Below are 16,057 nucleotides of genomic sequence, written 5' to 3'. Positions count from 1 at the left end.
GGCGTGTTGTGGAGCAGGCTGAGTGCGGTGTGTGTGTGTGTGACTCAGTGTGTTGTGGAGCAGGCTGAGTGTGGTGTGTGTGTGTGACTCGGCGTGTTGTGGAGCAGGCTGAGTGCGGTGTGTGTGTGTGTGACTCAGTGTGTTGTGGAGCAGGCTGAGTGCGGTGTGTGTGTGTGACTCAGTGTGTTGTGGAGCAGGCTGAGTGCGGTGTGTGTGTGACTCAGTGTGCTGTGGTGGAGGCTGAGCGCCGGGTGAGCGAGCACCGGATCTGGGTGGACTCCGAGCAGCAGCTGCAGAAGTTGGTGGAGGACGCCAGGGAGGAGCTTTCTCACCTCCCCCCTGGCACCCTCACCCTCACCACGCTCACCCCGGTGAGCAATGCACACATGACCCTACACCACGTGTGTGTCGCAGCGCTACGAACCCGGCGACCCGAGTTGGATTCCCGCTCATGGCCAACACCAGTGACGGGTTATCTCAACCAGTCCTGGGCCTAACAGCACTTGCCCCAACAGTCTGTTGAGGCTACACGGGGGGTGGGGAGGTCTACACGAGTACGAGAGTGTGTACGCAAGTGTGTGTGTACACGAGGGTGTGTATGTGAGTGAGTTTAACCAGGCTGGATTTTGTGAGGAGCTCACAAATCCTTGAAAGATCTGGGCAAAGTCCCATCGGTGAGCTCCTCCGGCAGGCAAGGCTGCGTTGGCTGGGTCATGTAGCCCGCATGCCCAGCCACTGCATGCCTAAACAGCTTTTGTTCGGCCGGATCGAAGGGGCTAAACGGGCGCGGCACGGGCTTGAGAAGAGATGGAGTGATGTGGTACAGGAAGACATGGAGCTGAGTGGACTTGCCCGATGACTGGTACCAGTGGTGTCCAGATCGGCCTCTGTGGAGGAGGCTCGTGAAGGACGCTACTGGACAGTTGGAGGCAGTCGCCCTCCAACAACAACGGAGAGCGGAGGAGCGACGCTCATAACAACAAGCGGAGTGCCGGGTGGCTAAAGCACAGCAAGTTGGCACAGTAGGGGGCACAGGTGGTGCATCAGCCACTCATCTCAGTCATCTTAGTCAGTCGACCCCTGGCACCTGGGTCTGCCCCTTGACCTCCTGCCAGCGGGCGTTCGACACTTCACGTGGCCTCAAGGTGCACATGGCCTGGCACAAGCGTCGTGGTGACGTCACCGCCACTTAGTGGCGAATGGCGGTTGTTGTTGTTGTACGTGTGTGTGTCACTGTGTGTGTGTCACTGTGTGTGTGTCACTGTGTGTGTGTCACTGTGTTTGTACGCTTTGTCTCTGTGTACCGGCGCGCACCCCCAGTCTCTGCGCGATCTGCACGAGCGCGGCAACGTGGCCGTCTGCACGGCGCGCACCTGGGGGGGGCGCGTGGGCCCAGACACGGGCTCCCCGGGGGGTCCCCTCATCACCCGTCGCCTCCACGCACTTTCCCGCGAGTGGGAGAGCCTGTGGGGCGACCCGGCCGCATCGCCCGCCCGCACCCCCTCCTCCGCCATTGCCCCCTCCTCCTCTTCGTCCGCCATTGCCCCCTCCTCCTCTTCCTCCACCGTCGCCTCCACCGGCGCCTCCACCGTTGTCTCCGTCGCCTCCACCGGCGGCTCCACCGGCGCCTTTGGAATTGTCGGCAGCTTCCGCGGCGGTGACTCGGTCGACTTGGTCGCCCGGTCCCCAATCGAGCCGGCAGCCTCGCCCGTCCGCTCCGCCGCCCCGCCGGGCAGCGGCGACATCGCCAACATCACCAACATCACCAGCATCATCTCCAGCGCCACCAACATCACCAACATTTCCAGCGCCACCAACATCTCCAGCGCCACCAACATCTCCAATATCTCCAGCACCAACACCTCCAGCACCTTCAACAGCAGCAGCAGCAGCATTGACGACAGCAGAAACCATAGCAGCAGCAAGATTGGCAGCGGCATCAGCGCCATGCAGGTAAGCGCCGTTGCGTGTTTGCACACCATTCCATTTTCAACTCGAGAGTGAAGTGTAGACCCCATGTGTGTGTGTGTGGTCACCTTGCTGCGGGAATAACTGTTCTGATGAGCCAGTGTCTTGTCAGGTGGGACAACCACAGCAAGAAGAAACTGCTGAAGTAGGCGAGAGATCTGCCGTGGCATGAGGTTATATAGTAGTGTATAGTGTAGTGTATAGTGTAGTGTATAGTAGTGTATAGTGTGTAGTGTAGTGTGTAGTGTAGTGTATAGTGTAGTGTTTAGTAGGCCTCGGCAGTAGGGGGGAGAGAGGGGGGGAGGAGGCAGGGCAGAAAGTGGACCCCGCAGTAGACCCGCAGTAGACCCCGCAGGGTCACTGGAGTAGAGTGGGCCACCGCAGTAGACCCCGCAGGGTCACTGGAGTCGAGTGGGCCACCGCAGTAGACCCCGCAGGGTCACTGGAGTAGAGTGGGCCACCGCAGTAGACCCCGCGGGGTCACTGGAGTAGAGTGGGCCACCGCAGTAGACCCCGCAGGGTCACTGGAGTAGAGTGGGCCACCGCAGTAGCACTGGAGAGGTCGGCTGCAGGGGGGGGAGAGAGAAGGGGGGGCGGAAGCAGGGCAGCACAGAGAGAGAGAGAGAAAGACACAGAGAGTCGGAAATAACAGCTGACATGGGCAGGTAAGATGGAGACATCACAGTCAGTTAAGACTTTACCTGGTTAATAATGTCCTTCCAATGATTGCTCAGTTTGTACCCATCTTCTCGGTTGAAGTTGTGTCTGTGTTTATATATCTGGATAGCCTGTGGGTTTGCAGAGTACCTTCGTCTTGGAAAAGTCATTTTCGTGTGAGCCCATTGCGTTAAAACAATGATCAGCAACGGCAGAGGTATTGGTCCTACCGTGTGTGAGATCTGCCTTGTGTTCGCGAACGCGGCCCGATGCATGTCGTTTTGTTTCCCCAATGTAACTGCTGCCGCAGCCACAACTCAGTTTGTAGACACCAGGGTATTGCATATCAGGAATCACATCCTTTACAGATGGGATCAAATCACGGATTTTGTGTACTGTGTTGAAACGAACCTAGATCTTGTGTTTGTTTAAGATTTTTGAGATATTTTTTGTAACCCCTGCTATGTATGGCAAAGTGATGTTTTTGGTTGGATCCTCAGATGGTTGTCTCCCCAGCTTTGCGGATTGTACGGTCAGAATATCCGTTCATCCTGAGGGCTTGGTGTACGTGCTCCAACTCACTGGCTAGGTGGTGCTGGTCAGAGATGCAACGGGCCCTATGGTGTAGTGTTTTGATGAGGAAATTATTCTGGGCTGGATGGTGGTAATAATAATAATAGTTCAATTTGTAACGCGCGCAAATTTGCAGATGTAGTGGCCGCAACTCAGAGGCGCGGAGCCAAGCTCAGAGTCGCTCAAAAGCATGATTGTAGAGGTGAGTTTTTAAGGCTCTCTTGAAGGAGGCGATTGAGGTGATGCTGCGAATGTGCAGAGGGATATCGTTCCAGAATGTTGGGGCTGCCACCGAGAAGCGGCGCATAGACATGACCATCCTGGATCTTGGTATCAAGAGGAGGTCGTGAGTCGCGCTGCGCAGGCATCTGGCGTGTACTGAGCTGCAAGTTGTCAATAATGAAGAAAGGTACGGCGGGCAGGCGGATATGAAGGCGTTGTGGCAGAGGCAGGCGATCTTGTATGTGACCCTACTGGCGATCGGGAGCCAGTTGAGAGCACGGAGACAAGCTAGTGAGTCGAGACGGGGATGAGTGTGGGCAATGACGACGCGTGCTAGGTTATTTTGTAGTCTTTGAAGTTTCTTTAGGTTGCCAGCAGAGGTCCGGACTAGGACGGAGTTGCAATAGTCAAGGCGAGACCCAACTATGCAACATGCCAATGTGTTGGCAATTTCAGTAGAGATGAGAGGACGTATGTGTCTAAGAGCCTTCAGGTGAAAGTTACATGAGCTGATGATATGGTTGGTTTGACGGTCGAAGGATAAAGTTGAATCTAGGATGACACCGAGGTAGCTGAAGTGGTCGGTAAACTTGATGCTGTGACCGAAGATGTGTATGTGTGTGGGGAGTGCTGCTGAATTGAGACGTTGCTTGGTACCTAACATGATGGCCACTGACTTTTTCGGATTAAGGGCTAGGTTGTGTGCAGTGAACCATTGTTGCACGGCGGTGGTACATTCCGAGAGCTTCTCGAATCCAGATGCATTGCTGGAATCGATGGCGGTGAATAGAATCGTGTCATCCGCGTATGAGTGATGCTTAACACCAAAGCTTGCAATGAGCCGGCCGATCGGGGAAGTGTAGGCTGTGAAGAGCAGGGGACCTAGAACAGAGCCCTGGGGAACCCCGCATAATGCTGTTGTTTCAGGCGGTGGACATGCCCACCCTGACTGAAGATTGCCGGTCAGAAAGGTACGAGGCTATCCACTTAAGTGCTGAGACGCATATACCGAAGTCGGATTTCAGGAGGGAAGTAAGGAGCGAATGGTTGATGGTGTCGAAGGCTGACGAAATGTCCAGACTTACAAGTGCAACAGTTGAGCCGGAATCAATGATCGTTAAGATGTCATCGAGCACTCTAGTGAGTGCTGTTTCTGTGGAATAGTTTTGACGGTAAGCTGACTGGAAGCAGCAGTAGTTTGCGGAGGAGGTGATGTGTGGTTTTAGCTGGGCGAGGGCTAGTCGTTCAAGGAGTTTAGAGAGGTTCGAGAGGTTAGTGATGGGACGATAACTAGATGGGTCATCCGGATCTAGACTTGGTTTCTTTAACAAGGGAGAAACCAGGCCATGTTTTAGGTTGGACGGAAAACACCCTGAAGAGAAGGAGGCATTTGCGATGTTCCTGATCATGATGGCGAGTTCTGGAGGACATTGCTTGAACAAGGAACCTGGGAGCACGTCGAGTGGAGATGACTTCAAATGAAGTGATTCAATTAAAGAGAAAACGTCTTTTGTAGACACAGGCTTTAGCGTAATTAGAAGAGTGTCTGGGTTAGTGCTTACAATTTTAGGTACCATGAGCGGGGTACAATGGTGCGATGTGTCGGTAGACGTGCACGAGTTTGCGACGGTGATTAGCTTGTTGGTGAAGTGAGTATTAAAAGAGGTGGCAAGTTTCAGTGAGGCAAGGGGATCGCTAAGGTGAGGGACCATGGTGCTACCAGGATGTAGAAGATCTTTGAGGGTTTTCCATAGAATGCGCGGTTTTCCGGTTGCTTTTTTGATGCGTTCTTCAATGTAGGAGCAACGTGAGACTAGGATCAGTTTGTTAGTTTTCCTGCAAGCGACTCTGTAAGCAAGTCGATCAGCAGGTAGACCACTGCGGGATGCGATACTTTCAAGGCGCCTCCTGGTTCGCTTAGCAATGATGGCATCTCTTGAGAGCCAGTGAGTGTCGTGGGAAGACTGCCTAGCGGTTCGTGATTTTAAAGGAGCTAGTTTGTCCAGCGCCACCCTCATGTCAGCTTCTAGTTGGAGAGCGCAGACGGTTGGATCCGATGATGGGGATAACATTGAAAGCGAATTTGCAAGGAGGTGACGAAAAGCAGAAAATTCGATACCCTTAAAATTACGCAAGTTGCGGGTGAATTTGATGGTGATTGGTTTAGGAAATTGGAGGGAAGAAAGTATGAGGCGGTGGTCGGAGTAACCAGTTTGGAAAACTCCCAGTGCAGTGATGCGTCGGTGCTGGTCAGGTTCCAGAACCAGGTCGAGCATGCTGTCAACATTTGTTGACGAAGCTCTGGTGGGGCCTGAGTTTGTGATGACCAGGTTATGGTAGGACAAAGTTGACTCAAGGCTTTAGATAGGCATCCGTGTGGGTGGCTTTCCTGTAGACAGAGTGTCCCAACGAGCCATCAGGTCTCTTCTCGATCAAAACATCCAGGAATGGTAGCTTGCCATATATTATTTTTCTACCTACGTGACTTTACCGAAAGAACCAAAGAGTATGGATTCCTGCAATCACGAAAGCTTCAAATCAAGATTGGCTAGGAGATGTTGACTACCTTGCCTGGTATACAGGAGGTCGTGGGTTTGATCCCAACCCTGACGCCTGCTGTCTATTTGGAGTTTGCATATTCTTTTTCTCCGGATCCTCTGATATTTCCCTCCACAACATCATGTGTTTAGAGTATTTGGCTGCTATAAATTTCCACATGATAAGCCACGTCGTTGCACTATCATTTGTGGCCAGGTCGCTTCTGAAAAAGAGCTGCATAGCTCAGTGGGCCTTACCTGGTAATATAAAAAATAGTTTAAATAGTCTTCCTGAGAGGGGTGACGGTTCCCTCTCTCCCCGTGTGCATGCGTGCATTTCCCAATCGGGTGATTTTGCAGTGTCAATTTGTCAGAATAACCGGCGTGGCCTGCCCGATGCAAACCCCCGAGGCTCTGCAATGATTAGCGGGTTGCCGTGAGCGGCCCTGAGCCGGCGCGTGCGCTGCCGCCTCCACAGGGGCCGGCGTCGGCATGGACGGCGCTCGGTGCGAGTGGCAGCGGAGTCGGAGGCAGTGGAGCTCGCGTGGAGAGAGTCCCAGCGACATCGGCAGCATCACCGGCGGTGGCAGCGGCGGCGGCAGCAGCGACGGCGACCGCGCCGGTGTGGGCATCGCACAGAAGTCCCCAGGGCCCCATGGCCCCGGCAGTGACGGCCGGAGACCTGGCCATGTGGCTGGACCATGCGGAGGCCGTGGTGGGACGCATCGCCGCCACGCAGCCCGACCTGGCTGCCAAGAGGGTGGCGCTAAGGGCGCATGAGGTGAGTGGGGGGGGGGCCCACTGCTGTCGCCACTTGTCGTCGCTCTTGAGCGGCCGTAGGAAATTCCAAATTTGCCATAGCGAGGGTCGGTTTCCACCATGGGAGAGTTTGTCACGCACGCATTTAACCTTGCCAACCAACGCTGTCTGCTCTCCCACCACCACCAAACACAAAGTTCCCCCGTATAGCCTTTAACAAACTGTTGGGGCAAGTGCTGTTAGTGAGTAGCACCTATGAAGGCCGGCACGGCACACGAGGGGGTGGGTGGCCAACACCACGCCCGACCATCTTTGTCTCCCCAGTGGTGATGTTTAACACACCGCATAGGGTACTCATTTAAAGCTGAGTCAACCTAGGGGAGGCCCGGGTCTGATTCAGATAATCGTCGCCTGGTGTTGGCCATGAGCAGGAATCGAACTTGGGTCGCTGGGTTCGTAGCGCAGCGCGCTAACCGCTACACTATTGCTCGCCACCACCAACTCTTCCTCCACCATCCTCATCCCTCTGTAATGAGAGACGAGGGGTAATGGCATAGTCACTGCTGGGTAACTAATATCCAATGAGAAGGAAGCTGTACGGGAACCATCGGGAAGGTTCCACGAGGGGGCGTGGCTAGAGGGGGAGCTTAGCTCCGCCGAGGGCAATATAAGGAGAGGCAGTGAGGGGACTCTTGGTCGGTGTGGGAAGCCTGGAGTCCGGACTACATCATCGCCTACCTCTACTCGCCACTGGCCATGTGGCGGGCTCGGCCAGCGAAGCCTTCTCTCCTCCAAGCGTGCCGCCAGCCAGCGGCGAGCGTGGAGAGAGAGAGAGAGACACACCGCGACGGTGGAAGAGGGAGAGCGCACGTTACGGCAACAGAGAGAGAGGGAAGCCATCCGGAGAGAGAGAGTGGAGCTGTGCAGTCGTTGTTAATAATAAAAGACGCCAGTCAACATTCGTCGTGGAAGTGCTTTGTTACACTTCTATTACAGGTAGGAACAACAGGTTCCACACTGCCCACCAGGGATTATTTGTCTGTCGTGCATACCACGGCCCCGCCCCACCAGAGCCCTCCCATTGGTTCGGGGGCGCCAAATACAATTATTTAATTAATGGAGCTCGGCGGGGCTTCGCCGACCAATGGGAGCGGTGGGTTGGGGTTGGTAGAGGGGGGGGGTTAGTGGTGGGGAGGGGGGGCACCACCGCGACTTGGGCCAATGAGGAGACGGGCGATGTTTAATTCACAAAATGGAACTGGGGGAGGGTGGCTCCATTGATAAAATGGAAGCCTTGAAAAGAAAAAAGCGGATTAATGGCAGCACTCAGCTCCTGTGATGGGAAAGTGGAATTTCTACGGCTGGCTAGGGGTGGCTAACCGCTGCTCTCTTGCTGACTAGCTTGCGCTGTCTGTGATATGACGTAGCCAACCGCGCTAAGCGGAGGTGCGGGTACGGTGTCCGGGCTGTGTGGTGTGGCACGGTGTGGTGTCCGGGCTGTGTGTGGTGCATGATGGTAGGGGTCATGTGGTGTGGCACGGTATGGTGGTGGCGCTGTGCGGCTGCAGGTGCTGCTCGAGGAGGCTCGGCAGTACGAGGGGGCGGCCGTGGCGCTGGGAGAGGGGGCGGCCGTGAAGGACCCCGGCGCGGACGCCCTGCGCCAGCGTTACTGGCGCTTCCGGGAGTTGCTCGAGGTGAGAGAGGCGCTTGCCGGCTCACCGCGTCGCCCATCATCCGTCGCTCAGCTCCCCACCTACCTTGATCGTCTCGTCAGCCGTGTCGCCTACGCAGCCGAGACGTGACCGGGATCACCGGACCGCTCTTGTGATTGTGGTGACCCAGGTCGGTGACCCTTCTACGTGAGACCTATGGTGGCGAGATGTTTAACTACCTCGCCTAGTATACAGGAGGTCGTGCGTTCAATCCCGACCCGGACGCCTGCTGTATATTTGGCATTTGCGTGTCTCTCTCCCCATGGTCACGTGGATTTTTCTCCGGGTCCTCTGATTTGTAACTCCGCGTTTAGAGTATTTGGCTGCTATAAATTTCCACATGATAAGCCACTTCCTTGATCGTCTGAAAAAGAGATACAGTAATCCCTTGTTAATTCGACACATATGGGCCTCTGGCCTTACCGAATTATCCAGTATTCTGAATTATGTTAAATGGCACTCCCCAGTGCCTCCTGCCCCAATAAAAAAAAAATCCAAATTTGTTTTCCAAAAATTATTTTACACAAAAGTAACACTTCCCATGAGTCACAGGCAGGGCAGGCGAAGAAGGAGGATGCGGCAGGTTCCGTGTGCTCGGTGACGGAGGTTGTGGAGGGGGGCTTAATGCACTTGGTATGCACTTACTGTACTGTGTGTTCACTGTATCACTAAATTATAACTTACACACCAAATTATAACTTAAACACCAAATTACACGAACTTAGACTTCATATTTTTTATTTAACAATTAATGTTTACTTAAAGACTACATTATATTTCACTTTTAGACGACATTACTCGCTGTCAGACGACATCAACTGATGTGGCACTTCACTGCTGACAGGTGTCTGTAGAAGAATATTTCAAGACTGAAGGCACTACACTGGAAGCTTCACTGCTGGTAGAATGTAGCTTACGCCTGGGTGCTTGTGACATGGGCTTATGTAAGTCAGAGATTTTTCCATGTTTGTAATATTGACGCCTGAGGACATCTGCCCTGACATCCCTCAAAGTAGCAATAGTGCTGGGTCCAAAGCAACATCTCTGCACTAACTCCCACCACGCGAGTCGCCACTGGGCTGTCGTTGTTTTGGTCGTGGCGCTCGCCGTCACTCCACGTGCGTGCCGGAATTGGACCGACCATTCAGTACGGCAATTCGGCTCGTACACTGTATATATGCCGAAAGCGCAGCCGTGCCGATTTATCCACAATTACGAATGATCAAATACCGAAATGATGAGGTTTTACTTATATAGCTCAGTGGACCTTACCTGGTAACATACAAAATGGTTACATTTTTTTAAAGTAAAATAGATCTTGTCTCTTGAGTTCTCACGTGGTCAAACGAGATCGTGAACCCTGACCCTGCACGCCCCTCCCCACTCTAGGCCTCCACCCAGCGTTGGCGAGAGCTCACGGCCACCCACAACGACTTCCAGCAGCGCCACTACGCCTTCCGCACGTGGCTCTCCCACGGCCGGCGCCAGTTGCAGGACACGCTGAGCCCCCAGGGGGGCGGCACGGGGGTGCGGACGCGGGCGCAGGCGGAGCTGCGGGGGGCGCTGCACGAGCGCCGCTCCGAGAAGGAGGCCGAGCTGGCGCTGCTGCTGCAGCTGGGGGCGGCCGCGGCCCAGGACACGAGCGCCGCCGGCGCCGCCAAGATCCGCGCGTGGATGCGGGAGATGAGGCAGGGGTGGGACTCGCTGTGGAGCATCCACGCGTCGTGCGAAAGGTGCCCCGCCTCCCTTCCTGCAGTGCCGCCCCCCCACCCCCCCTTCGCTGCGCTGCCGCCATCTTCTGAGTCGTGCGCAGGCTTCTAGTGAGCGGCTTGACATGAAATGGCCGTATCGGCGGTACACCGGTGCAGCATACCACACCGGTCCTCGTAAAACAGCCTAAAGTCAAGGTTAGGCCCGAACTGACGATGTCGCTGTTGCCCTCGAGTGAGCTGCAGACTCTCCATCAGAAGTTGCACTACTTAGACTCAGCAGCTGCTTTCCCACTGGAACGTGTGACACCACGAGTCGCAAGCTTTGGGTGCCACCATCCGCCAATAAATTATTCCAGAAACGAACCGAGGAACCGTCTGACCAAGTTTAGGGCACGAGGAGTCAAGTCTGCCTTTGTAACAGGGAGCAGCCAATCATCGTCAGGCATACGGCAACAGACTGAAGCTTCGTGTTCAGCCGCTCATAACGTTCATTTTCCGACTGCTTCGACATCACGTGAACCGATTTTGACGCATCACCACCATCACTACCATCACTACCATCATCACCACCACCACTCCGCAAGACTTTCTCACCGAGGTTGCGAATCGAACGAAAATAAATAATGATTGCGCAAAAATTTGATGTCATTTTTTTTAATAGACCGTGCATCACCGGTGTAATACTTCCAATACGTTCAAGTGGGGCTTTCAGAAAGCTGTTGACTCCTTGGCCCGAAAAAGTAAAAATGACGAGAGCGGCTGCACCGAGTGCATCCGTGATGAGTGCCGTCGGGCGTTGGGGCAGCGGCCGCTTGCGGGCTCCGTTGACTCGATGACGGCCTTCGGCCCGGACCGAGCCGATGGCCCCCAGACTAACCAGCCGTGGTGCTCGCCCCCACAGGTCGGAGAGAGGTCGCGAGGGAGCGGCGTGGATCGCACGCGAAGCAGAGACTGCAGCGTGCACCGCCCAGCCACAGATGGTGGGTGTCCAAGTGTGTGGGTGTCCACGTGTGTGGGTGTCCGAGTGTGTGGGTGTCCACGTGTGTGGGTGTCCGAGTGTGTGGGTGTCCATGTGTGCAGATATCCAAGTCTGCTGGTGTCCAGATGTCCAAGTGCCTTGAGTGATAAGCGATGGCCGTTTGGCACAGGAGCATTAGCTGTGTTGCAGTACGGGTCTGGGAATGCGTTGGCAGGACAGGGTAAGAAACGTGAATGTTGGTAAGAGGAAGACGTAGTGATGGGTGGGACACATGTGCAGGGTGGAGGGTGGATGGCCCAGACGAGCATTACTGCGGCACCCAAATGTCGGCGACCAGGGAAGAGAAGACCTAAAGCCAGACACGTAGGCCCAAGACTGAGAAATACCCAGACCCAGGGATTGAACTTCCCCCCTCCCAACCCACCCCGTGCCACGCGCGAGTGCAGGAGGTGGCGCGAGTGGAGGCTGAGGTCACGGCCGCACCAGAGCAAGCCAACACGGCACTGCGCTACAGGAAGGTGCGGCCAGCTCACACCGCTCACCCACCGCTCACCACCCAGCCGCTCACCCATCCACCAACCTGCCTACCTCACCTACTCCCCCATCCACCCACCCGCTCCCCCTGCTTTCCCCCTCCCTCCTTCACACCCACCACTGGTTCACCAACCCACCTGCATATGTCAACGCGAGCGCCCACTCGATCTCCCTCCCATTCACTCACCCTCCCAATAACCCACCTACCCCTGCCCGCTTCCTCCACACCGTGCCCACTGGCTGTGTGTGTGTGTGCACGTGCATGTGTGTAACCCGTGCGTGCGCGCCTGTCACGCTTCCTGTGCGTGTGGTTCACTGCTGTCCTGGAGACCACAGCGGAAGTGTGCAGCTCCATGCCGATAACCGCACCGCACATCCCACCCCTCCCCCGACCTCCGCACCCTCACCCCCAACACGTCACCCCCACCCCCGCCCGCCCCCCACGTCCCACCCCCCTCACCCTCAACCCAGATCTCGGTACACAAATCAGTTCCTCCCACCGATATTGCCGAGACCTGTGGTTGCCAACGGTGACCACGGGAATAATGACTGCCGTGCGTTCCCTAACGCTCGCCACTGTCCGTGTATCGCCCCCTAGCAGCCACCACCACGCGCCGAGTCGTCCGTGCTGACGCGCGACAAACGGGGGAGGTGAGTAACTTGCTCGCTCGCCCATTCAGCCCACTCCCACACGTGTTCACCCGCTCACTTGTGTGTGTGTGCGCGCCGACGTGTAGATCGGCAGTGCGCGCTGCCACTATGAACCCGGCACACCAGAGTTTTATTCCTGCTCGCAGCCAACACCAGTGTATAATACTTGAAACGGTCCTTCGCCTCGCCATAGGCCGACTCAGCCTTCACGGTGGTTAGGAGATGTTAACTCCCTCGCCGAGTATACAGGTCGTGAGTTCGATCCCGACCTTGACGCCTGCTGAATATTTAGAGTTTAGAGTTTGCGTGTCTCTCTCTCCCCGTGGTCGAGTGGATTTTTCTCCAGGTCCTCCTGTTTTTCCCTCCACATTTAGAATCAACATTATACGCTTCCAGCATTTGACTCCTATACAGTTGCATATGATAAGCCACTTCATTGGGCTATCATTTGTGATAGTCAGGTCGTTTCTGAAAAAGAGTTACACAGCTCAGTGGGGCCTTACCTGGTAAAATCAAATAAAACATAGTTTAGTTATAAGTTTACCTGGTGCGGTGTGTAAACATCACCACTGGGGAGACAAAAGCAGCTGGGCATGGCACTGGCCATCCACCGCTTCGTGCAGCCTGCCGGCCTTCATCGGCACTACTCCGTGAACAGCACTTGCCCCAACAGTCTGTTTGAGGCTATCGGGAGGATATTTGTCTTTGTGTGTGTGTTCGCAGCAGGTGGTGCGCGTTTGTGCGCCGCGTGCTCAAGGCGGCGGTGCCATTCCTGCTGCTGCTGCTGCTCCTGGCACTGCTCGTGCTGCTGTGCTGGATCCCGGCCGCTCAGCGCCACCACAGCTGCTCGCTCGCCAACAACCTCGCCCGCTCCTTCCAGCCCATGCTCACCTACACCAACGGGCCCCCGCCCACATAAGAGTGGGCAGACGCTCACCACTTATCTACCCAGCTGCTCACCTACCCAGTTGATCGCCTACCCAGCCGCTCACCTACCCACCTGTTCACCTGCCCAGCCGCTCACCTACCCATCGACTCGCACATCCACTTTATCTACCCACTCACCTACCCACCCACTCACCTACCCACCCACTCTATCAACCCACCTACATATTCACTCACCTACTCGCCTACTCTTGCACCTGTTATCTTCACCTTCTCACTCATCCACGCTACTGAGAATAGGGGTGAGCAGAGGGTGTGTGGTGAGGATGGAGTGAGGATGGGGATGAGGTGAGACGCATACTCACCGTTTCTTTTTCCACCAAGCTAAGGGGCAGCGCTCGACGCCCTGAGTCAGTGGTGGAAATTCCACATTCCCAGGGCAGGGACCAACGTTTTGTATAGAGCAGTCACCGTGGACTTCCCACGTGGTGCGGTACTCAATTTAACAACCCCAGACGGGTGATGACCCCCCAAGGGGGAATTGAACTTCGTGTGACCTGAGACTGAGAGTCCAGGTCACGAAGCCCAGGGGCACCTCCGCTGGCTGTTGGGCGTCTGGCTGTGTAGCCCACAGGTACTTGGTGAGCGAGAGAGAGGCGCTGGTGTCGTCACATAGAGAGGTCGTCCACGTGCCGTGCGAGTGTTTGCCGACACGTCCACGCCGTGGTGCCTCGCTGCCCAACCTGGCCCACTCACCTGCCCTCGCGGCATGGGGGGGGGGGGGGTTGTATGTATGTAGTGGAACTTGTGTATAAAAGTTATTTCACACCGTACGTAGCCAACCTTGCTAATCGGGAGTGGCGGGGGAGATCATCGTGAGATCCAGTGGGCAGCGCCAGAAAGAGTCGCAGGGCTACCAGGTCTGGCCAGGAAGGCCCAACTTGAGATTCGGCACCACCCGGGACGAGGGAGGCGTTGCTGGATAAGACCAAGATTTGTCGCAAGTCCATTGAGCGGCAGCATTTGTGAAACTCATCTGTGGAGACCCAGCGAAGGGGAACATCGGTTCGTCAAGGTGGGCGGGGGGGGTTCAATGAACCCTAGCAGGATGACCGATGTTATTACCTCTGGGTGGTGGTGGTGCGGTTTCTCTCGGGTCAGCAACTGTTTTGAGAATCGGTAACCGGTTACCAGCAGGGCGTTGGTTGGTAAATGCACCGGCCACCCTCGTTTCTCAGTCCCAAAGTGCAGGCGCAGCCGTGCAGTGCCTCTCACGCCGCTGCTGGCGGAAGGGGCCTACACAAGAGGGAACTCTGGGGAGCCGCTTTAGGAGCTCTACCCATCCCTCGAGGGTGTTTGGCCTACTCCACACTCGCCACACGTCATGGAGGGTGTATGCCCACACTTTATTCCTATCAAATTTAAGAAGCCTACGCCGGTGTTTCAACTGCCGTGTCAGATGATGGACGACAAGGCCAGGGCGCTGCTGACCACTAACCCTACAGCGAAAAGCACAAACATATATACACATTTTAACGAGCCTAGTTTGTCGGGGCTACCCTATTTCCTCTAACGTGAGCTATTGTCCTTTAAAACAATCTGCCAAACATCCCCGTGTGGCAGGACCCTCCTTACAGGGAGCTCTTGAGACTCGGTGAAGCTCACCCCCCTGGGGTCAAGGGCAGTGCTGCGGCCGCCCCTCCCACCCCGCAGCGCATTTGCGATTGTTACATCGGCGCTGCCGCGTTGAGAATTGAGGCGCCCGCTTTTGCGGGCGCTGAAGCGCCAGCGGCTTTGTCATGGCGCTCGCACTGCCAGGTGTAAGGCGCCAGATGTAAGCTGCCCGCTTCACGACTCGGGCCCCCGACTACCGGTACGTAGCAGCAGCAGCAGCCGCGCGCCGTCGCCCTCGTCGGGCGGTGTGCTTACACGTGGGTTTATTTGTATTTTTTTTCTTACGCTTTTAAGACGCCGGTGGCTATGTCAGCAATAACGTGAAATAATAAATTCTCTAACCACATTGTGTGTGACGGCTGCCCCAGGGCTGTGCTGTGACGGCTGTTCTCATTTTTGCTTGAGCTACAAAACAACCCTCGTCCTGTCGCGGTCGGTCGAGACAGAATGTCCCCACGTGTTGCGAGGCGAAGCTCTGTGTTTGTACGCGGTGGGCCCGCGAAAGCAAATATTGCGCAGCTCCTTACCGCGATCCTTTCCTCTTCGCGTGACCTCCGTTTCCACACACAGTTCAGTCGACAGCAGTGCTACCCCCACCCACTCTGCCACGCTGAGAGGAGTCGCTCGAATTTGTCTTTGCCAAATTAAACGTCGAACCAAGCATAGGGGTGCCACGGTTGCGAGATGTTAACTACCTCGCCTGCAATGCAGGAGGTTTGTAGGTTCGATCCCGACCCTGACGCCTGCTGTATGTTTCCGTGTTCTCCCCGTGGTCATGACCTGGCCACAAATGATGGCCTAAATTTCCACAATAACACATAATTATCAAAATCAACTTCAAATTAAATTTTGAATATATAAACAGTATACAATTCATTAATTTACTTATGTAACGATATTCATATTAGCTTTAATCTATACAGCTAGGCTGATCACTGTGGTGAGATCTTAATTACCTCACCTGGTATACAGGAGTTCACAGGTTCGATCCCGACCCTGACGCTGTAAATTTGGAGTTTGTATGTCTCTCCCCGTTTTTCCCTTCACATTTCAACTCAAACACAGTGCAATATCAGAGTCTTGAGAGCTCGGGGTAAGCATTTACACTATTAGATATCTTTTACCAGTGGCAAAATATAGTAGTAGGTTTTTACCCTTTTAAACTGGTACAAAACTGACACCTTTATTCAAGGC

General features: G+C 55.1%; 1 protein-coding gene across 6 annotated transcripts in view; it reads left to right on the top strand.

Moving 5' to 3' along the window:
* Positions 1-15,209, top strand: part of LOC133356383 (uncharacterized) — a 47,473-nt gene extending 32,264 nt beyond the window's left edge. For 3 of the 6 annotated variants that reach the window (XM_061573868.1, XM_061573867.1, XM_061573862.1), the window contains exons 11-19: positions 225-371; positions 1,321-1,953; positions 6,436-6,738; positions 8,285-8,410; positions 9,818-10,161; positions 11,042-11,120; positions 11,566-11,637; positions 12,252-12,304; positions 13,028-15,209. In XM_061573868.1, coding sequence (XP_061429852.1) covers positions 225-371; positions 1,321-1,953; positions 6,436-6,738; positions 8,285-8,410; positions 9,818-10,161; positions 11,042-11,120; positions 11,566-11,637; positions 12,252-12,304; positions 13,028-13,223 — 1,953 coding nt within the window. In that variant the 3' untranslated portion in view covers positions 13,224-15,209. The remainder of the gene's footprint in view (positions 1-224; positions 372-1,320; positions 1,954-6,435; positions 6,739-8,284; positions 8,411-9,817; positions 10,162-11,041; positions 11,121-11,565; positions 11,638-12,251; positions 12,305-13,027) is intronic. The other 3 variants (XM_061573866.1, XM_061573864.1, XM_061573863.1) reach the window with 3 other exon arrangements.
* Positions 15,210-16,057: the final 848 nt, after the last annotated feature.

The sequence above is a fragment of the Lethenteron reissneri genome, chromosome 53 (genome assembly GCF_015708825.2).
Source record: "Lethenteron reissneri isolate LAM-NWPU_2019-01 chromosome 53, ASM1570882v1, whole genome shotgun sequence".
NCBI classification, from domain to species: domain Eukaryota; kingdom Metazoa; phylum Chordata; class Hyperoartia; order Petromyzontiformes; family Petromyzontidae; genus Lethenteron; species Lethenteron reissneri.
This window is presented reverse-complemented; position numbering and strand designations above follow the sequence as displayed.